This window comes from Megachile rotundata, chromosome 2 (genome assembly GCF_050947335.1).
Source record: "Megachile rotundata isolate GNS110a chromosome 2, iyMegRotu1, whole genome shotgun sequence".
Classification (NCBI taxonomy): domain Eukaryota; kingdom Metazoa; phylum Arthropoda; class Insecta; order Hymenoptera; family Megachilidae; genus Megachile; species Megachile rotundata.
The window spans coordinates 23802065-23824437 of record NC_134984.1 but is presented as its reverse complement, the minus strand read 5'-3'; the positions used below and the strand labels follow the sequence as shown (position 1 = coordinate 23824437).

Here is a 22373-nt window from a genome sequence, read left to right as displayed (position 1 = left end):
CGGAGCACAACGTAGAATTTCGCTAATAAACAGAAATAGTCTCTAACTCTTGGTTAGTCTTTTTCTAGCGAATGCCATCTTTTCAAAGTACCAAATTCGAACGTGAATTTTTCATGACATTGTCAATTTGAAGCGACAGTAATCGTAGTAATCGCGCGATTAAATTACAAAGAATCAAGATATCGGCCTAGGCGAAAGTAATAAAAATTACAAAAGAAATTAATGGAATAGAGGTAAGTAGAATGCGAGGTACCTGTGCCCCTTCAATAAATTACGTTACGCTTGAGCAGTCATGAACGAAAAGCCGAATCGTAGACGGAAAGTATATAATATAGGCCAGACAATCTGGCGCCAACCGAGACAAGTTTTCAATATTATAGTATCAGTGGCACCTTACCTTATTTATCCTTTTCAGGAATACAATGCGGTGCTCATGCATCCGTAACGTCGGCTTTGTACCTGCAAGCGACCTAGGTGTATTAGCGGTCACTTTCTTCGGTACTCCTCGAGAACGGTTTTATTTCCAAGATCGTCCTACCTTCGAGGGTAGTAAAGTAATCTATGCGCAACGAAGTTCTGGTTGACTGATTTTTAACCGAATTCGTCATATTCATAATGGTGAATCTCCAGGTATCGATTAGTACTGCGAAAATTTTCATAGTTCAACGAACACAAGCTTTTTGTATAATAAACCGACATTGAAACTGTTACTTTCCACGCGTAAAAGAGTTAACGGTAAACTGGGGCAAACGTGACTTTTGCAATGTACTCGAAAACAGAAAGATTTTGCCAGCTACCAACGTACGTTCGTTAGAACGAAACGCGAACGTTTCGTCTTCGACTCTCATGAAATACGACTTTATTTTTAATATTCACAAAATCAACATGATCCAGTAGTAGATGAAAAAATTCATTTCCTATCTTGAATCGTCTATTCAAGTGTCGTGTAATCGTGTAGTGGAAGATTTTTTCGAAGATGTAGGAAACGATGCCATTTTGCTCTTTATGAAATCGAAGTCGAAACTTTCTTCAATAAATATATATAAGTATCTATAAATACGTTTTCCTTACCTTTTATATGCTGCAAGAAAGTGATTTTTACAATTATCTAACATATCGCGAATATAATTCCTCGAAGACAGTTTTTTCTCGCTTGATCACATTTCAAAAAACATAAATCGTGATCTTATAATCGAACGAACAAAATTGAAACGAAAATTCTTGCATCCATTTAACGCGAATAAACATATGGACGGCGAGTAAGATCGAAAAGATGCATCGTTGCACCTTGCGCTAGATGGTCGGTAGGTGGTCAGAAAGCTCCCCTCCGAATCTTCTGAATGAACCACAACATCCCCACCGTTTGTAAGGATGGCGCATCAGGATTCGAGAATCGCAAGCACGGGGCCGAGTCACCCCCGAACCGTCTCTTTAAATACAATTACACAAACACTGGCTATGGAAAGAATCGGGGGTGCGACCATCGCGGGTAGAAGGGGAACCAAACCCCACAGTCAATTCGGGGCACAAGCCCTCCAAATATATTTAAGCCACGTGCGGAATGCAGGTCACATTCAGTTAACACCTTGACATCGCATCATCGTAGTCCACTGAGATTTTAATATTCCTGGAGTACAAGTTTCCGATAATTTCGGTGATACAGTGATAATCGATAGACGTTTCTTCGAGTCGTCGTTGTCGAGAAAGTTTTTCGTGCGCTCATTATTCCGTGAGCAAATACGCGACGCTTTAAAAAAGCGATCAGCACGTTTAGTATGCTGAAAAATATTTGACGCGGATTATTGGAGACGCACAAATGGAACCAACGAACGCGATCATGTACCCGCTCCTGACGGATAACGCGCTGATGATGAGTATCGAGACGCTCGAGAGAACGTCCCAAGCATGCTTGGATATGCCGCCAATAGTCAGAGCCGCCGGTGTTCTGGCAAGAGACTCTTCGACCGAAATCATCGACGTGAACAAGCTGAGTCAGAAAAGTACATCGATGATTCGTTACGTACGTGTAATTCGTATCGTTTGTAATCCTGTTAACGCGTTAACTGTCGTCTATGTTCTTAACTATTCTGATAATGGTAACGGTAGTGAACTAACGAAATTTTCCTGGTTCGATCGTAGGTGGAAGTCGCTGATGAAGGTGGTCGATTATACTGCGTGGACGGTATGGTGAACACATCCTGTTGGTTGAAGATCGTCTCGTTCGCCAAAGATTGTCAGAGCTGTAATGTAGTCCTGATGACCACCGAAAAAGGAGTAACGCTAAAAACGATAAAAACCATTTCACCGGGTGAACCTTTACTGATGTGGTTCACCGAAAACGTCCTAGCGATGATGAACATGCCCTTCCTGACACCGTGCAACATTCAAGGTAAATCGAAATTCAAAACAGACAAAATCTATCTTCGTACCAAAGATTCCAACGTTTCCGTTTCGATGAAATTTTAAAGATCGAATCGATACCGAAAGTGCTATTTTGCGATGCTTATATGTTACCAAATCGTTTAAGACTTCCTAAATTGATCTTAATTTCGCGGTGGATCGTTATCGAGTCGTAGATCGCGTGAAATAAATGAAATTTTTATCGATTTCAGGTCAAAATCGCTACATCTGTCACATGTGCGATAATCTGTTCGAGTATCCAAATCCTTTGAAGATTCATCTAGCTCTAAAGTGCAATCGACTGGAGACTAATCATCTTTGGTCCCTGCTAGCGAAAGAGTTCAGTTTATCGCCGAGAACCAACCTGTCTTTCAACTTGTTCCCACAGTCGACTTTCAGATTCGAACTAACCAACTCATCGCGGTCCTCGTCCACCAGGATATCGCCGATCCTGGTGGAAACCATGGACTCTAGTATCTCTCTGACGAATAACTCTCCGACGTCCTCCAACCAACAATCGCCGTCGTCTTCGAATCAGCCCTCGCCCACGCAGATATCCCCGAGCTCCTCTACTCAAGTTTCTCCCGTGACGAACGATTTGAGCTATAGGCACTCCGCCTTCAAACCGTACACGAATCAGGCCAACGTGTTCACCGCGGTTTGCCCGTTGAACAGAGACGAGACCGTTTTGTCGACGTACAACGTACAAACGACTGCGCCGTCGATTCCTACCGAGGTAAATGCTGCACAAATGGAAACGATAGTCAGCAATCTTGGAAAATCGAAACAAGGACACCTGTGCATCTATTGCGGAAAAGTCTACTCGAGGAAATACGGCTTGAAAATACACATAAGGTTAGTAATAAAAATTCCTTTAATTTTTACCATCTAAAAGTATACCAAAGTATTACCAATATTCGCGAATCGAATATTTTGAAATTTACGCTCGTTATGTTTTATCTTTGCAGAACCCACACTGGCTACAAACCACTCAAATGCAAGTATTGCCTGCGACCATTTGGTGACCCAAGCAATTTAAACAAGCACGTTAGATTGCACGCGGATGGAGAAACTCCCTACAGGTGCGAATTGTGCGGAAAAGTGTTGGTCAGAAGGAGAGATCTTGAAAGGCATGTTAGATCGAGGCATCAAGAAAACGTCGAACAAACTTCCGACACGTCGTCGGACGGAATCGACGTTTAATAAAAGCAAAAATGATGTTACGAGTTAACCAGTTAGCTGTTTTTAAATAGCATGAAGAAATAGTGATTGCTGAAATGAAACAGCTAACTGGTTAAACACGAAACAGACATTTTTGCGAAATGCTCTCTCGCTTGATTTGTATTGACGGCAAATCGTTTTATTCGCGGGTAACGAATTCGTTCGCGAACGCGAGCTTCGTTTGTAATAATGTACATTTGCATCAATTAGTATTTATAAGTATTATTTTTTTTAGTTATAGTAGTCTTAGTAAACTTGTAAATATCTAGTTAGTGTACATAATTTCCACGAATCCGGTGATCAGGACGCGATACATGAATACGCGTAAAAAAGCTACAGCCCTCGGTTATTTTTCCAGTATTTATCGAATATAATTCAATTAATTTTCTAATACTGGTAATAATATTTTATAATACGGTAAAAACAATAAACGTTTATCGTAAATAAAAGGAAAAGGCGATGAAATAATGTAAATTACACTAGGCTGTAGGTGTACTGACCATCGATGTAATAACGATTTGATATAGTACAAATTCTATTTAGGAAATTTACAAATTTTTACGCATTCGTATGCTACAATCAAGGTTATTGTTATTTTTGTACATAGTCGAAATATTGAAATAAAACTGTTATTCTATATACAATACACTGACTTCTCAATCTCTATTTTCTACTCTTGCTTTCAAACTAAACCATTCGCTAAAAATAAATTATTGCATAATGATAATTTTCATTTCTAATTAAAAGCACAGATTTTTCACCGCTAGATCTGCCAATTATGTAATTGACTTGTATAAAAAATTCTCAATTTCAATTTAAACAGATCACTGACACGGTTACGTGTATAAACACGGACAATTCGATTTTCGTTTACTGCACGATTCGAAGCTTTAGCAACTTCAAATTCAGCCAGCGAATGTTCTTAACCTGCTAGGTCAATTTATCGACGGACTTTGATTCGTTCGGGTCCACTCAGCTGGTGACAATTTAATACAGAATTTGTGCAGTCGCTGCGTCTATTTATTTTAAATTCAAGTAGAATAAGTCGCTACTAAACATCCCAATAACAGCGCCATCCTACGAGTAAAATAGAAACTGTTTTGTCGTCTGCTCTACAACGGAATCCATATTCGTATTCGGCTGTCTCTAATAGCTGATGTTACTTTCTGCTTATATCTGTGATATTTGCTATAACGTTCATTTCTGCAAGAAATATATTTAAATAAACACACGGTGAGTTTATTGAACTTGTAGTTGCGAGAAATATACGATTTCTACAGTTATTCGTTTGTATATTTCATTTTCCTAACACACATATATGATTCGAATGTGTGATGTAACCATTTCTCTCTGTCTTTAATTAATAAAATTTCATAAATAAAATTTTATTACAGCACTTTAAAGATGGCAACTCTTTCACGTAATTTGCGACCTTATTTAAGATATATTCGTAACCAAAGAAGAACGTACGCCGATGCCCCTGGAGATCAAATGAAATTCACTTTTGCTGGAGCTAATCAAGTATATAGATGGATACTTTGATTTATGTAAGCACGCTTTAGAACTGAACTTTTATAAATTATGAAATTATTGTTATAGGTATTTTATGACCAAGCTGTGGTGAAACAAATAGATGTGCCATCATTTTCTGGTTCCTTTGGTATTTTACCTAAGCATGTACCCACGCTAGCTGTATTAAAACCAGGTGTAGTTACGGTGTACGAAGAGGGAGGAGCAACTAAAAAAATTTTTGTTTCCTCGGGAACAGTTACTATAAATGAAAATAATAGTGTACAGGTATAATACTGTTTAAATAACGAGTAACAGAAATACCAAATATTTCCTAAGATTTTTCTACCTTCGTTAATACACGAATACCATGTAATAGGTTTTGGCAGAAGAAGCCCATCCTGTAGAAAATATTGATAACTCTGCAGCCAGAGATATTCTTAGCAAAGCTCAACAACAGTTATCATCTGCGTCGTCTGAAAAAGACAAAGCTGAAGCAGCTATTGCGGTCGAAGTAGCAGAAGCTTTAGTACAAGCTGCGCAATAAGCAGTCTTTAAATGTTACAACATTATTCTACATGTTATTGAACTTTAGGTCATGTATTCATCACATTTCTGTCACAATCCTGTATAAACATACAGTAACAATAAAAGGATTATTAAATTACAAATATGTATATATTTTATATATGTAACTGATCTTATTACGGAAAGTAAATGACAACAAAATGTAACATTATACAATAATTTATTGTATGTTAGTCAAATTTTACTTAGTTTTAACACAAATTCTTTTGTCTAAAATCTATTTAGGTACATTCATTTTATTGCTTTTAACAAGTACTTATTACAGCCACAACTTCGACAATACAAATCTACAAATATTACATCATTCTGCTACCTAGTTTCAGTTCTTTAAAAGGTGCCAAAATGCGTGTAATAATTATTTAGTGTCACAATTTAATTTTAATTTAGTTTCGAAAATACTTCATTATTTGACACGTTGCATTCCTTTTCTAAATATCGTACATTAGAAAACAGCTACTAAACAATAAATATTTTTCATTTTTCCCTGTTAATATATTACGTACACACAATCGATGATTTTTATAAATTTAACATAAATTGGTATAAACGTCATTAATTTACAAAACTTCCAATAACCATCGGCTATGTGTAAAAAGATAATATATACTACATAATATTTGTACATTAAAAGATATATTCGTCTACTTAAAATACAGATATCAAAGGCATTCTTTTATAAAACATATTTCGATGCTTACAATCGACTTTATGAAGGTCCGATACTTTGAATGTTAACATATCGTAACTATTATTTTTTAATATAGAGACCTTACTATTCTTTGATACGTGTAAATAATAGAGCTCTTTTCTTCTAAAAACTATGCGACAACAATGTTGTGTACTTAACAGTTTTAAGTAAAAAAAGGTACGAATATATTGGCACACGTTAAGATACAGCATAATATATTGCATCTGTATAAAGTCTCTTGAAATATGGTATCGCTATGTACTAGAACTGTACTTTTATGAGATACCCGGGTAGGCAAAAATTACCCGGATACCTGTAAGACACCTGCATATAAGATACAGTTAAGAATTTAAATTGGGAAAACAATATTCGATTGATATAGCTAATAAGTATTAAATTATTTATAGATTATTCCTTCTATTATCGATATTTATCGATAATAACTACACGATAATTGACTTCCCAATAAAAATTCTCAATTATCTCATGCAACATATGATAGTACGGGTATCTCGCAAATACCTGAATTCCCGGATATGTCACATACCCGATCAAAATTAATAAGCTTACTATACATCGTTCTATACTTTCGATTTATCTTAGATAATAATTTTTAAAATCAATATTTATACCAAAAATCGCGTTTAAAGCTAAGTGAATTAATCTATGCATTACGATAAATAACAAGTTCTTATTAGACATTTGTGCAAAAATATGCTTTTTTCGACATGACTAGACACACGATAAAACGCTTGTTTCAGTGATTGTTCGCTAATGGGCATTTCATTAATGAAGGTACTAATTTTTCGCTGCAACACGTTAGAGTACTAGTACTTTTACAACAAGTAAGACTGAATACTTTTTGCAATTGTTCCAATGTTTTTAAACAAATAACGACGCAGCAAGATCCACGATTCGTAGGCTCACTGTCACAAAAGCATTCTTCTTGTAAACAATGTACAAAATCATCTACTACTTTTGATGACATGTTCGTTTTATTAACATTCGTAGTTGTATTGTTTATATTTGTCGTTGTATTGTTTATATTTGTAGTTGTATTGTTTATATTTGTAGTTGTATTGTTTATATTTGTATTTGTATTGTTTATATTTGTATTTGTATTTGTATTATTTGAGCAATTTTGGCAGTTTTGTAGATCATTGCATTTACAATCAACGCATTTGCATATATCTGCTTCGGCTGTGATTTCCTGTAAAACGTTTCTACACTTCTTCGGCTTTGTACTATTTTTTTTTTGTTTATCACCAACACATTGCTGTGTAACTTCAACATTTTCAACATCTACTAGATTAACATTATCTAACTGTTGTAACGACTGCAATTGACTTTCTATCTGCAATGGATAAGGCTCTGGTTCAACTAAATCGACTAACGAATGGACCGCTGTTGGAAAAGCATTCAATTCCGACCAAGACTGCCGTCTCAAAGAAGATGGTGTTGCCAGTGTCGTAACATCTATCCAAGGAGATGGTATTTCCTCCTCGGATGCTATAGCTAATTCAATAGCTTCCGATTGGGTTGTTGCGACTACATTAGAGTTCAGTGAATGCTCAACTTCGTTAAGAGACCCAGTTCGTAACGTGTCAGTGATAAATGGTTCTATCTCATTATCGAAAAGTTGAGTTTCACTAGAGGAACTTATTATATCTGATACGTGACTAGTTATAGAATTGGTATTATACAAAATTACGTTACTATTTTCTACAGCTGCTCTATTATTATTATTATTATTATTATAAGATTTTTCAGTAACAATCGTACGATTTTCATGCTGCTGTACATCGCTCGTAAAATCTGTTCCTTCTGAAATATGAGCAATCGCATTTTGTAAACCATCTTGTATAATTTTTTGTTCCAAACTTATTGAGTTAGATTTTGTTACATTATTCAATTTGCTATCTTCACTTTTTCTTGACTTGTCCTGTCGCAAATTTGAATCATTTACCTGATTGAATATCTTAAATTTATCATAATTTTCATTGTTATTAAAATTATCAATCGCATTTTCAGTAAAATTGTCTAAAATAATATTTTCTGATGCAATAAGAGCAACTTCTGTAGATTTATTTAGATTTTCTCTATTTTTATTCGTAATATTATAATCAAGTTGTTTGTTTAATCTATCCTGACTTAAAATATCTATTATATCATTTGTAGAAGTCGGCTGATCATTTGCATTTTCAGTGGACTGTATGTTACTAGAAGATAACGGTGGTATAATAGTATAAGATGGCACATTTACATTCTTAGAAGTTATTTCATTAACATCGATATTTGACTTTAATATATCACTATTTCTTTGGTTTCCGCTTTCATCATAGTTTCCTTCGTGTTTCTGTGATAAAACAATATAACATCATTGCAAACGACCAAAAATTAATTAAAAACAATACGAATCTTTTTACATACCGATTCATCGTTACTAATCGTTCTCTTATGAGTTTTCAAATGACTTTTTAAACTATGAGGAGTAGTGAAAGATCGTTTGCAGATTTCAAAAGTACATACATAAGGTCGTTCTCCCGTATGCGTCCTTTTATGAGTTTTTAGATGATGTGACGCTGTAAAAGCTTTACCGCATCCTTTTTCTCTGCATCTAAAAAATTTTTTTCATATATATTACACACATTATATTTTGTATAATTTTCTCGATAAAAAGATAAGAGTTAAATAATTTTCTAGCATAACTATGTTGAAAACATATACACATGCAAATATGATGTACAGAACATTAGTGTTTGTAACGTCTACTTATATATTTTTAATGTTATGCACGTACTTTACATTTATTGGTATCTTTAATTTCTTTGAATTTCTTTGAAAATTTATATCACGAGTAAAATTTCATTAATAGAAAAAAAAATATGATGCTACATCATAACTAAATATAAAAGCAGATACAAAAATTAGTAATTAAAAATACCAAAAACATACTTGTAAGGTCTTTCTTGAGTATGAGTACGTATATGTTTCTTGAGATCACTTAGAGTAGTGAAGAATTTAACGCATCCAGTCTCTTCGCAGTTAAATGTGTTGCCACTATGAAGTCTTTGGTGAGCTCTCAGTCTGTAAAGGGTATTGAACGCTTTCTCGCAGCCTTTGTAATTGCATTCAAATGGTTTTACTTTTGTGTGTACCCTAATATGAATCTTTAGGCTGTACGACGTGAGGAAGGCCTTGCCACAATTTGGTTCTGCACATTTAAATCGATACTCGCCTGAAAGTTTTGAGAATTCCTTCCACATAAAAAGTTTGCTGGGCTACCTATTGCTCGCAGTATCTGAAAGCCATGCAGGTCAAAGCGTTCCCTTTATACCAGCAGTGATAACATAATGAATAAAGTGTGTACATAAAAAAATGTATAAAGCATGAGCAGATTCTATATATCCTTATTTATGAAAGACATTAAATATAACATTAATAATAACACTTTATATGCTTACCTTGTCTCCTATAATTTTCAGTAAGCACAAAAAATATATACATATTAATTAATACGTGTTACACTGGTTTATGTAAGCATAACATGCAGAAGTTATAATATTACAGTATCACCTGTACAAAGCTATAAGCAATATTAGCACCAAACAAGCAATACTGTCATCAATATTTTGTTTTAAAAAATACAAAATAAGATCATACAAAGCATATTGTTATGTACTGAACATTTTAAATATTAGTATTGCATTAAAAATGTAATGATCTATAACAATGTTTATATTATATAAAAGTTTTACCTTTATGAGTTTTCATGTGAGTACGTAAATTCCCAACTGTACTGTATGTTCTACTGCAGCCTTCATATTCGCAAGTATAGCGACCAATATGCTTTTGACTTGTATCTGGAACTATGTTTTCAATTGTAACAGTCGTATATTTAGATTCAGTTTGTAAGGTGTCATCTTGGTCAAACTGAATATGCGTATAAATTTCATCAGGGCTAGCTGTACGGTGTATTGACCTATAATAAAAAATACATTGTTCATAACTGTGCCTTTATAATTAAGTATTTATGTATCTAATTTATTTGATTTTACTAGTAAAAAACATAACATATAACATCATGCATGAGTAATACTTAAATCTATTGTTACTGATAGCTACTCCTGCATTCAATGATTTGTTAAGTTTAAATATTATATCACAATGATATTAAAATATAATGGACAATATAAAAATGATCTTACTTATGCACATATAAATAATAGAATAATGTTACATTACACTAATTTATTGATGTAACAGCAAATATTAACACATCATATATCAAATATAAACTAGAAGAATATTTTCAAAAACTGTAACAAGTTGAATAGAAATTCAAGAAAAACATAATTAAGTATACATGTAAGAGATAAATACTATATAATTAAGAAACAAATAAAAAATCGTTTATAACACAATGAATTCTTTCATTTTTATTCAATAAGTGATATATAATATAACACCAAATATTAAGGCTCTAATTTCAAAATGCGTTATATCCTTATAAGGATAGGATACAAAATGCTCAATTCATAAACGTATAGGTTATGAACAATTTTTATTTCTTCGCTTAATAACTCAATTTGAAAAGGTAATTCATTTTGAAAAGTATTCGTATTACCGGTAAGTAACAAATATGCAAAATTTAAATAATCTTACTCCGTAGTGTTGTTATTACATAGTCTTTCATCGATAGGAGTATCGTCATCTGAATACTTTTCATAGTCAAACACAGCACTAGGTTCATAAACTATTCCAAAATTAGTTAAATCTAAGCTATCATCCAAGCAATCCTGAAGATCATGGGTCACAAGAATGTTATCAAAATTTTCCTCGATATCGTCGGCATTTTCGATCTTCTGAAATTTTTCACCTTCCCACGTCGCCATACTTTTCCTGGCTGTACAAACAAATCACGAGATAACATAAACGTAGATTCGCCACCACGATGTTCATGATCTTTTCAAGTTACTCAATCGGTATCTGTTCTCCTTATCGTCGATCGCACAATGTACTCACGTAAAGAAATTGCGTTTTCGAATAATTTATAAAATCATTATAATTTATATGCTTTAACTGTCTTGAAAATTAATTCAAAGTAATATTTCTGGAAATAAAATAATATGAAAAGATATTACTGCAATAGAAATGACATATCTCTAAAAGATCTTGATTACACGATAGCCTTGACAAACAATTTATAACTTACATAGTTCTATAATACCATAATATATCTATTATGTAGTTAAATTCGCGAGAGAATATTACCGTCGAATAACATAATTTGTTCATTTTGTGCATGTATATCTCGTAATCGAAAGTAACATGCATGCGCATTTATGACGATCATAAAATCAAGATTGTTCATCCAGTGATCTTTTATTTAATACATTTTCTTCATTGTAGTGAACTAAAGCGTAGATTCCATTATCAACAAACTGGGAGACTTTTAAATTTCCGATTTTTCGGATATAGAAATCCTGGGATTTTAAAATATAAAAAATATAAAAAAAAAATTTTTCTTTTGCAACTTTTCAGTGTTGAAAAACTGATGTAAATATTTCTAACATCGATATTAGTAATATAGAGAAAATTTACGACAAATAGATTTCTAATTGTTAAAGATGAAATTAGATTCACTTGATTTAAATTTCTCATTCGTTTGCACAAGCAATGTAAAGGAACAGTACTTTCCAAACATCAAAAGTGCCGATCGAGGTGTCGACTTTTGTTATATCTCGACTCTACGGTCCTGTTCCATTCCTATATTTTCGTTCGCCATGTATACCTTTAATCTATAAAGAGGAAATGAGTAATTGCGAAGCAGTAAGTAGCGGGGGTGTTTTTTAAACTAATTCAGATAGCTTTCAAAGCACTGTTTGTTTTTGATGCGGCCTGTACAAAGAAGTATATAAGAACGTCTGACGGGTATGCGCCGTACAGATTATATTGTATTCGATAGATTATTTGACGTATATGACTTTGTGTATGTATGGCTCAGTTCATGGACATGTGCTCCAAAAAGACACCACGAATTCTTTCAATACAAAGTCATGTAGTGTCTGGTTATGTTGGTAATAAAAGTGCAACATTCCCTTTACAGGTAAATAATATATTTATATTGAAAAATAAATTATCTTCCGTACATATAACGTATATTATATACGATGTTACTAATTACACTCTCTTATCATCATTGTTATTGGTCTCTGGTTCATGATATCGATAAATATTAAGAATTATTTTAATTTTTAATAAATTTGTTTACAATTTAAGTTTAGTCAAATTAAGTATTAACTGTTAATACTTAACAGTATTATATTGTAAACCAGATATAACAATAAAATTGTAAATATTATAATATATATAAAATAATATATTTTCTATTCAGTTACTGGGTTTTGAAGTGGATGTAATTAATTCCGTTCAATTATCCAATCATACTGGATATAAGGCTTTTAAAGGTCAAATACTAAATGATAAGGATTTAGGTAAGATAAGATGTTAATTATATTTATAAACATATACAAACTTTTTTCCTGGAAGTTAATTATAAATTTGTTTAATACTTGTGATTATATTTCAGATGATATAATAGACTGCTTAGTAGAAAATGATTTAGATAATTATACTTACTTATTAACAGGATATGTGGGTTCTGCTTCGTTCTTGAAAAAAATAGCAGAAGTTGTTCATATATTAAAACAAAAAAATCCTGATCTTATATATGGTAAGTAAATGTACAATTTGAAATGCATTAATTAGAAAACATAATCTAATATGAAAAATTGATCTTTTAATGCAAGTATGTGATCCTGTTATGGGTGATAATGGAAAAATGTATGTTCCTGAAGCACTAAAGGAAATTTATATAAAAGAGATAGTGCCATTAGCAGATATTATAATTCCAAATCAGTTTGAATTGGAGTAAGTTAAACATATTTACTTTAAATAAAATTTTTATTTGTTTAATATGTTTAATTTGTCTTTAATGTTTAAAACAATAATAATTTTAGACTTTTAACTAATCTGAACATTAATACAATGTCTGATGTACAAAATGCTGTAAAGAAATTACATGAAATTGGACCTGAAACAGTAGCTGTTACATCAACAGAGCTTGGCGATAAATTAACAGCAATATTTAGTACAATTAAAGGTAATAAAATAATAATACTGCTTTTCATAACGACTAAGGTATATTAAAATTCATCTTAATTTCAGATAGTAAGATCATTAAAATAGATATTCCAAAAATACCAATTAATTTCACTGGTTCTGGAGATCTCTTTGCTGCCTTATTTTTAGCTCATACACATTTACAGGACGACATGAAAGTTGCCATTGAGAAAACTGTAAATTCTCTGTATAGTGTTTTGCTAGCTACTTACAATTATTCTCAAGGTACTTGTTTCTGTTATATTCTTGTACAAAAGTATAAAAAAATAACACTCGTAAATATTTATTAGCATATCAAGATGAGGAGTCACAGCCTGCAAGAAGAATCGAATTACGTTTAATACAGAGTAAAAATTTAATTGAAAATCCGGAAATTAAATTATTCGCCGAAACTCTTTCATAGATAAATGAAATTTGAAATACGCGAATAAAAATATGTACAATAATGCCAATGATAATTATAATGTAATTATATGCTACATATATGTATATTAAGCCTTGTTTTAAATTAAGATGTAACATTTATAAATTACAATTTCTGGTGCTGGAATTTATATTGTATAGTGTATAGTTGATAATTGATATATTAACTGTTTTTAAGGACCACTGTTTTAATGTCTTCCGGTATAAAAAGTTGCTATATGTTTTAATAAATTATAGAACATAGAGTGAAATATAAACTACTTTTAACGATATTTCTGTATGTCAAAGAAGCGTTGAAAAACTATTATTTTATATATTATCTTATAAATACATATATTTACACATGAATTATTCGCAATAATTTTTCAACGTTAAACGAGGTACAATATTCATAGACTGGAGTTCTTGGAATAATAACTTGCAAGCATAAGGCATAGAAATCGTAGAAACACATGAACTAGAGCGACAGCTATGACACCAACCACTATATGCCATCAAACCACATTTGTTGCATATGTCGATATCAAATGCATCGCTGGATATCATAAGTCTTTCTATTAACATCATACTCGCACCGTAGCCAATTAAACAATCTCGCTCCATTTCGCCTAATCGTAAACCTCCTTCTTTAGCACGACCTTCTGTTGGTTGACGCGTTAATACAGCTCTTGGTCCTCGAGAACGGGCATGCATCTTATCTTGTACCATGTGTTTCAATTTTTGATAATATACCTGTGTTATATTATAATCAAAGAAATATGTATGTATATATATATATATTACATAATATAAAATGAAAGTTCGAATACTAGAATGCATTAACTTACCGGACCAGAATAAATATACGCTTGTAACGGTTCTCCAGTAATACCAGAATAAAAGAAATCTTTGCCTAAATAATTATAACCATGTTTTACTAATTCTTCGCAAACATCTTCCACTTTTGAACCTCCAAATGCTAAGTGAATACAATTTTTATGATACACTGTTATGACAATTAGTAGAAAAAGATTTATGCATAAACATACCTGTGCCATAATGAAATTCTCCTTTTATGACACCAGCTTTTCCTGCAAGTAATTCTATCAATTTTCCAACTGTCATTCGTGAAGGAAAACCATGTGGATTCATAATCATATCAGGACAGATACCATAATCGTTAAATGGCATATCTTCTTGTTCTACGATTAGTCCTACACGCAAATATAAAAATAATGCAATACTTTTATGAGATTAACTAAAAAAAAAAAAAAAAAAAAAAAATTAAAACGCATACCGGTCACACCCTTTTGTCCGTGTCGACTGCTAAATTTATCACCAATCTCAGGTCTTCGAGTTTGCCTTAACAATAATTTAATTAAAAATGCATCTTCCGCGTTACTAGAAATCATTACCTTCTCAACATATGCAGGGACCGGGCCTTTAAAAACAACTGGCACATCTTTATATTCTGTTTGTGTTTGAACATTACCAGAATTCACTGGTCCAATATTTACAGAAGGCGATGATTTATTTACCATTACCTATAGATAAAAAGCAAACGATATTAACCGCATTAATAAATTCCTACTAGTACAAACATTTACGAACGTACTTTTCGATTTTCTACCATTTCTCCAGGTGCAGCAATTCCATCGCTATCAATAATATCATGCTTCCAAACAGATTTCTTCGTATTCGAATCTATCAGTGGACCCATTATTCGATCATACGTTTGATTAGCATATCTTTTTAAAGTACACTTTGCATTTCTATAAATTAAACATCGTCCGTATCCTCTATCAATTGAAGCTTTATTTAAAATAAGAGCATCTTCGATATCGTAACCGCTGTAAGACATTACAGCTACAATTGCATTTTGACCGGCGGGTAATTTATCAAAATTTATCAGTTCTATTGTTCTGGACTTCACCATAGGTGCTTGGGGATATACTAGATTGTACATCAACGTATCAATACGATTTCGTTGATTGTAACCGATAGTTCCCATTGCTTGTTTCCCCATAGCGCACTGATAAGTATTCCTTGGACTTTGATTGTGATGAGGGTATGGTACTAATCCTGCACAAACTCCAAGCAACGTAAACGGTTCGATTTCTAAATGGGTTGTCTTCTCGTTAATATGCGATTCATTAAATGCGATAGAACTGTCATTTTCTTCGTTTACGTCTAAATATTCGATCAAACCTGTTAATAATACAATAATGTAAATACACGCGAACAGGATTCAATTAAACATACATATCTAAGTATACTTACCGTCATTCAGAAAATCTTCAAAACATCTTACTCCGTGTTCAAGCAATTTTATATGTTCCGCTTGTATAAGAGGTTCACCCTTTTGTACAATAATGTACGGTCTGCACAATCGTCCTCCATCGGAACTAATCTGAATACATCTGAAAATAGATTAAGTGATTAAAATTTATAATCAATGAAATATTGTATTCCTATGAGTATAAGTATTACCTATGTTGATGTTGCGTATATATAGAAACAAAACCATTTATAAGACCTTTTCTGCGTAATAATCTGAACACGTTCACCAATCTCTGATAATTTTTTACAATACCTAAAATATTACCATTTAGGAAAACCATATATACTTTTCTATTATTAATTTCTTCTCCACCAAGAATATTAACATTTTCTACCCCTAAATTAAATGCTAATCTTATAATCGGCTCTTCATCAATTTCTGTGGTAATGTGTGTCATAAGAGCCAAATTTTTCACTAAACCACAACCCTGTTAAAAATAATTTTCCTTTTAAATAGCGTGGTAATCTTTATGTAAAGTAGCATAATAATAATAATACTAACTTCTCCTTCGGGTGTATCGCTAGGGCAAAGCATTCCCCATTGCGATGGCTGTAATGATCGTGGACCGGATACTTTTCTAGTTTTTTCAAATTGTGAATTGACTCGTGTCATCATGCCAAGTGCCGAAATATACGAAAGTCTAGATAATACTTGTGTGACTCCATGACGTTCCATTTTAAATCGTTTAATGGTCCAATTACCCTGTATAGAGGACATTATTTGTATAGAATCCAACACTATGAATTTTTTCTTTGTCCTAAATATTAAATTGTATTAATTCTGCTACCTACAGAAGATATAGCAAAAGCCAATCCATTGGTGATCTGATCCTGTCTCATATGCTTTACTATATCAAATTGTGCAGCTTTAATCTTTGGTATATTTTTGTCAGCAATTTGTTTCAACTACAAATACAATATTATAGTTTCCGCCAATAAAAGTCATTTATTATTATGTTATATATTATAAATATTATTATATATTATTTTACCTCCCAGTTAAATCTTTTAAACAAATCTTCAAACATCAAAGATAATAACGAACCCGCTAGTTCTAATCGTTTATTACCATAATAATCTCTATCATCTACTAGTTTTCCATCGGACTGTGCTTTCATGACCTTGCGAATCATTAAAGCAATATAAGTTGCTTTCATTTTAAAGTTAAAATCAACAACCTGTAATAAAAAATTACATATCATCCTGTAATAGAAATCATCAACATTATATAATAATAGATAGCTTTATATTACTAACAGGAACATGTGATAAAACATTAGTTGCTAATATATCTTTCATTTCATCCGTGATACTAGATTTTATGACAGAGAATCTTTTCTGTTTCCTTTTGTTATTAAGAAATCTGAAACATTATAAAATTAATATCGATGCATATTAATCACTTATTATTTAACATACTATTACCTCAATGCTTGATTTTGAGCAAAAACATTTAAAACATGACATTCTTCTAAACTAGGTGCAAATTTTTTCATAAATTCTTCTTCTGTACCAATAAGTTGCATAATTTCTTGATCACTAACTATTCCCATTGCCTTAAATATTATTGTTACAGGGATATCCTTAACATACATAACAGGTATGAAAATATATACGAAAATATTTCATAAAAATTTTTATATACAAATGCTACTTACATCTTGAAAAATATTATGTCTCATATAGTATCGTCCACCTTTACCTATAATATTAGTCTTAGTCTTTCTCTCATGAGTAGAACTGTTACAAGAGGCTACAATACATCCTTTATTATCTTCTTCTAAAATAATTCTATTTCTAAGCATTTGTTCTTGTATTAGAATTACTTTCTCCTGTCCATTTATTACAAAATAACCACCTGGATCATGTGGACATTCGTTCATTTTTGCCAATTCAAAATGAGATTTACCAGTCAGTACACAATTTGAACTTCTCAACATTATAGGCATTCTGAAAAACAATTAAGTTAACTGGTATGACATATTTTTTAATATTTAATACCTAAACTTATCTTTTAAAATTTATACCTTCCAATTAATAAATTATTCCTAATTATTGGTTGATGACCTCTTATATATTCAATGTCAACTGTAATCGGAGCAGAATAATTTAAGTCTCTTAAACGACATTCATGCGGAGTAGTTGGACGTGTTACATTGAAACCTTCTTCGACATCAGGTGAACCCACATGAACATTTAAATATCTGTAACAAACGACATAAATAAAAGTGACTGCATAAAACACATTAGCATTTCAAGTAATAATACTTACTTCACATAAAATAAGGGATCAGCATCGCTGAGTACTTTCTCATTTGCTTTTACGATTTTTTTTATTTCTGTATTTATAAAATAATTGAAAGAATCAATATGCTGCTTCACAAGACCTTTTCCTTTAAGGAAAGCAGGTACAAGTTTCCATTTATCCTATGAATAGTTATCCATGAATAGTTATCTAATTATAAATGTATTAAAGATATTATTAATTTTTAATTTTTCATACCTGTATATGTACTTTATTATACTTTTGTTCTAATTTAATGCCATCATGGATATTAATTTTCATTTCACCCATTGTTGCATATATAATGGACACCAAAGTATAATCAGTGATTAAAAATGATGTGTACACTCAATGGTACGATATACAAAATTGTTAACAAATTTGAATTGTTTATTTACATCCTGTTGATTGTTCTTAACCTAATATTCGTAGAACATCTTTGTATTAATTTTACAAGTGGAACGCAACTTATTAATACGCTGAAATCGAAACGAAGACGATTATATATAAAGTAGTCAATTAAACAAATGAATGCTCATATCATGTATTAAAGCATCAAAGTATTAAAGCAAAATTAGTTACATCCAATGTGCACGCAAAAGGGTACTGTGTATAAATGTATACGAATGCCGCACGATCCGTCAATACCGCAACTAACCGTTACATATTTATATTTCAGACGAATTATATAATATATGATATATTCGTTAAAATGTTATATATTTTAACAACGAATTATATTTACATATCAATCATTACAGATATTTTATAAGTATTATGTATTATATATTTATTTATAACAATACAAATTGTATGTATGTGAATATATTTAAAGACTACTAAAAAAATAAGTCTTTTTTATAGTTTACAATAAAGTATTTTAAAGATTTAACAGTTTATTACATTATTTATAGAAATGCCATGTTTTGAACATAACCTCCAACTTATATAGATTCGTACAATAAAAGTAAGCTCGTATTAATATTACATTGTCATTGAAATAATTATACATTTATATGTTATTTAATATAATATAATTGTGTATTCTTAATTTCTAAAATACTTCTATTTGTAATATATATTACGAAGAATTAAAATATTTAAATATAGTACGTAAAATTGGAGATAAGATAATTGTCATGTTTACTGATTAAAGTATATATGAAATTCGTGTAATTCTGAAACATCGTAAGTTTAAAACTATGAAATTTATTATTAATAAATGTGCAGGAGCACTTTTTTCGAATTATTTAAAATTGAGCAACAGGTTGCTCCTTGTAAGATATGGTTCGCAATATTATAAGATAGATGATAACATTTCTGGACTTAATGATGAACAGAAACAGGTTAGTAAATTCGAACAAACATCTGGATTACTAAACGATCATTGCCAAGGTCAAATATGCAAAAATCGATGCATGCTTATTTCTGAAAATCGATTATCGATAGAAAATGTAGATTGTCAGCTACATTTCAAAATCGAAATTTGGACAAAATAATTACGAAATAATAATGAAATTACATTCTTTTCTGTACCCCAGCTTCGACAATTGGTTTTTAATTTTGCACAAAAAGAACTTGCACCGAAAGCTGCCGAAATTGATAAGAAGAACAATTTCGACGAATTGCGAGTGAGTGTAACGAAGTATTTAAAAACATAAAATAATTAAAAAAATGCAATGTGAACATGAAAAGATACTTAGGAATATATTTTAGGAATTTTGGAAGAAGCTTGGAGAATTGGGCTTTTTAGGAATAACGGTAAGATCAGAATACGGTGGTACAGGTGGTACTTATTTAGATCATATTATCATTATGGAGGAATTAAGCAGAGCATCAGGGGCTGTAGCATTGAGTTATGGCGCGCATTCGAACTTATGTGTTAACCAAATCCATAGAAATGGTACGGAAAAACAAAAGCAAAAATATTTACCGAAGGTGTGTAATATAAATTATATAGATGCATAAATAGTTATGTATACATATTGCAGATTCGCTATATAGACGTAAATTTTCAAATTTAGACATGTTGGTAAATAATCATAATATATTTAATTTTCGAATAGCTGTGCAGCGGAGAACACATTGGAGCGCTCGCTATGTCAGAATCAACATCCGGATCTGATGTAGTTTCCATGAAATTACGAGCTGAAAAAAAAGGAGATTATTATGTCTTAAATGGTCACAAATTTTGGATTACGAATGGTCCCGATGCTGACGTTCTCGTAGTTTATGCGAGAACGAATCCGAATGCGAGTAAATTACAACATGGTGTTACAGCGTTTATCGTCGAACGAGATTTTGAAGGTTTTAGTACAGCTCAAAAATTGGATAAACTCGGTATGCGAGGCTCCAATACCGCTGAACTTGTATTTGACGATTGCAAAGTTCCTGGTAACTTTAGGTTTACATAAATTTTACCTTATTATTAAACAGAATTGTATAGAGATTGTAATCAATTACAGCTACAAATGTTCTTGGAGAAACGAACAAAGGCATATATGTGCTTTTTAGTGGTTTAGATTTGGAACGATTGGTACTAGCAGCAGGTCCTTTGGGGTAAGATTTTTTCCAGCAGGTTTATTAACGCTAGAAGAACCAGATGTTTTTATTCTAATTCTACATCATAAATGTTATACATTTAACTGGTTGTATTAATGTTAAATCCATTGAAACATTAAGATTATTATTATTTTCAATGTATTGTATGTCAGAATTCTCCAGGCTTGTTGCGACGTGGCTTTTGATTACGCACATACCAGAAAACAATTTGGCAAACGCATAGCAGAATTTCAGTTGATACAAGTATAACCTTAGAATACATATCGATGTTCCTTGACATTTTAACGTAATAAATATTCAAAATGCCGTTAATGTTCTAGGCAAAAATGGCGGACATGTATACATATTTAAACGCATGCAGAAGTTACTTATATTCCGTAGCAAGATCTTGCGACGCAGGACACGTAAATCGAAAAGATTGTGCCGCGGTAATACTTTATATTGCCGAATGCGCTACAAAGGCTGCCTTAGATGCAATTCAAATTTTAGGTAACTTATTTTTAATCGAAGTTTTTGCGAGATTGTTGATTCTAAATATTCGTGTTGGATTCATATAGGTGGAAACGGATTTATAAACGATTATCCTACCGGTAGACTTTTAAGGGATGCTAAACTGTATGAAATCGGTGCTGGCACCAGTGAGATTCGCCGAATGGTAATCAGTAGAGTGATTACCGAAGAATATTCGTAAAAAAAAACGTTACGACCAGACCGACTGTTGGAGTTTACAGGACACGGGACAAAAGTCTTCACACATACATTACAAATTTTCGACATTACTAGACGCTGCGTTAGATTAACCAAATCTTACAAAAATCTAATTGAAATCTAGTTCAGCGTTATTGACGTAACTAGATAAAAGGTCGTGTCATATCTGGTACAAAGTGTAGATACTAGTAGTAAAACAAAGGGCTGTGTCTCGACCAAAACAAAAATTCTGGTTACGTCAATATCCAAAACGCGATGTAAGCCGAAATTCGAAGAAGGCAAATGTCTCACGTGTCCATTCTTAACAGCGATGTTGAATCTCTCTTAATCGTTTTGTTAACTCTTTATACATATATACATATATCTATTTTTTTAACAAAGCATAAATAAAGATACCTTACGTACTCTACACTCGAAGAATCAACAGGTTGACGGAAAATTTATAGGTCACTCGTATTGCCAATTAACATACTTGTCAAATAGTAT

General features: G+C 31.9%; 6 protein-coding genes across 10 annotated transcripts; 4 read left to right on the top strand and 2 right to left on the bottom strand.

The window, feature by feature from the left end:
* Nucleotides 1-1457: 1457 nt before the first annotated feature.
* Nucleotides 1458-4265, top strand: Prdm13 (PR/SET domain 13). Of its 2 annotated transcripts, none has more exons than XM_003707043.2 (4): nucleotides 1458-2020; nucleotides 2140-2389; nucleotides 2613-3255; nucleotides 3369-4265. In XM_003707043.2, the coding sequence occupies exons 1-4, from the start codon at nucleotides 1817-1819 to the stop codon at nucleotides 3601-3603; spliced, it is 1332 nt and encodes a 443-aa protein (XP_003707091.1). In that variant the 5' UTR covers nucleotides 1458-1816; the 3' UTR covers nucleotides 3604-4265. The 2 variants fall into 2 exon arrangements, with proteins under 2 accessions (XP_003707091.1, XP_076385173.1); XM_076529058.1 differs by having other exon boundaries at nucleotides 1920-2000.
* A 441-nt stretch (nucleotides 4266-4706) lies between these two features.
* On the top strand, nucleotides 4707-5801 carry ATPsyndelta (ATP synthase, delta subunit). Its single transcript, XM_003706890.3, has 4 exons — nucleotides 4707-4854; nucleotides 5016-5142; nucleotides 5221-5418; nucleotides 5510-5801. Exons 2-4 carry the CDS (start codon nucleotides 5026-5028, stop codon nucleotides 5675-5677), a joined length of 483 nt encoding a protein of 160 aa, XP_003706938.2. The 5' UTR covers nucleotides 4707-4854; nucleotides 5016-5025; the 3' UTR covers nucleotides 5678-5801.
* A 60-nt stretch (nucleotides 5802-5861) lies between these two features.
* Nucleotides 5862-11370, bottom strand: LOC100877342 (uncharacterized). 3 transcript variants are annotated; one of them, XM_076529044.1, is made up of 5 exons: nucleotides 11072-11370; nucleotides 10165-10388; nucleotides 9362-9644; nucleotides 8837-9023; nucleotides 5862-8762 (listed from the first exon to the last, which is right to left on the bottom strand). In XM_076529044.1, the coding sequence occupies exons 1-5, from the start codon at nucleotides 11299-11301 to the stop codon at nucleotides 7164-7166; spliced, it is 2523 nt and encodes an 840-aa protein (XP_076385159.1). In that variant the 5' UTR covers nucleotides 11302-11370; the 3' UTR covers nucleotides 5862-7163. The 3 variants fall into 3 exon arrangements, with proteins under 3 accessions (XP_076385159.1, XP_076385160.1, XP_076385161.1); XM_076529045.1 differs by lacking the exon at nucleotides 11072-11370 and having other exon boundaries at nucleotides 9362-9707; nucleotides 10165-10305; XM_076529046.1 differs by lacking the exon at nucleotides 11072-11370 and having other exon boundaries at nucleotides 9362-9735; nucleotides 10165-10296.
* Nucleotides 11371-12053: 683 nt separating this feature from the next.
* Nucleotides 12054-14141, top strand: Pdxk (pyridoxal kinase). The gene is made up of 7 exons (XM_003706889.3): nucleotides 12054-12515; nucleotides 12804-12903; nucleotides 12999-13142; nucleotides 13219-13339; nucleotides 13429-13571; nucleotides 13637-13816; nucleotides 13882-14141. The coding sequence occupies exons 1-7, from the start codon at nucleotides 12405-12407 to the stop codon at nucleotides 13992-13994; spliced, it is 912 nt and encodes a 303-aa protein (XP_003706937.2). The 5' UTR covers nucleotides 12054-12404; the 3' UTR covers nucleotides 13995-14141.
* Nucleotides 13593-19364, bottom strand: RpIII128 (RNA polymerase III subunit RpIII128). 2 transcript variants are annotated; one of them, XM_012294019.2, is made up of 17 exons: nucleotides 19200-19364; nucleotides 18837-19096; nucleotides 18606-18760; nucleotides 18361-18537; nucleotides 17992-18283; nucleotides 17759-17916; nucleotides 17591-17696; nucleotides 17326-17511; nucleotides 17126-17239; nucleotides 16836-17036; nucleotides 16484-16761; nucleotides 16274-16413; nucleotides 15609-16201; nucleotides 15291-15537; nucleotides 15043-15207; nucleotides 14842-14972; nucleotides 13593-14746 (listed from the first exon to the last, which is right to left on the bottom strand). In XM_012294019.2, the coding sequence occupies exons 2-17, from the start codon at nucleotides 18906-18908 to the stop codon at nucleotides 14363-14365; spliced, it is 3399 nt and encodes a 1132-aa protein (XP_012149409.1). In that variant the 5' UTR covers nucleotides 18909-19096; nucleotides 19200-19364; the 3' UTR covers nucleotides 13593-14362. The 2 variants fall into 2 exon arrangements, with proteins under 2 accessions (XP_012149409.1, XP_003706936.1); XM_003706888.3 differs by having other exon boundaries at nucleotides 18837-19364.
* Nucleotides 19365-19614: 250 nt separating this feature from the next.
* LOC100877229 (isovaleryl-CoA dehydrogenase, mitochondrial) lies at nucleotides 19615-22296 on the top strand. Its single transcript, XM_012294008.2, has 8 exons — nucleotides 19615-19963; nucleotides 20159-20248; nucleotides 20334-20555; nucleotides 20684-21011; nucleotides 21083-21176; nucleotides 21332-21422; nucleotides 21500-21668; nucleotides 21737-22296. The coding sequence occupies exons 1-8, from the start codon at nucleotides 19820-19822 to the stop codon at nucleotides 21868-21870; spliced, it is 1272 nt and encodes a 423-aa protein (XP_012149398.2). The 5' UTR covers nucleotides 19615-19819; the 3' UTR covers nucleotides 21871-22296.
* Nucleotides 22297-22373: the final 77 nt, after the last annotated feature.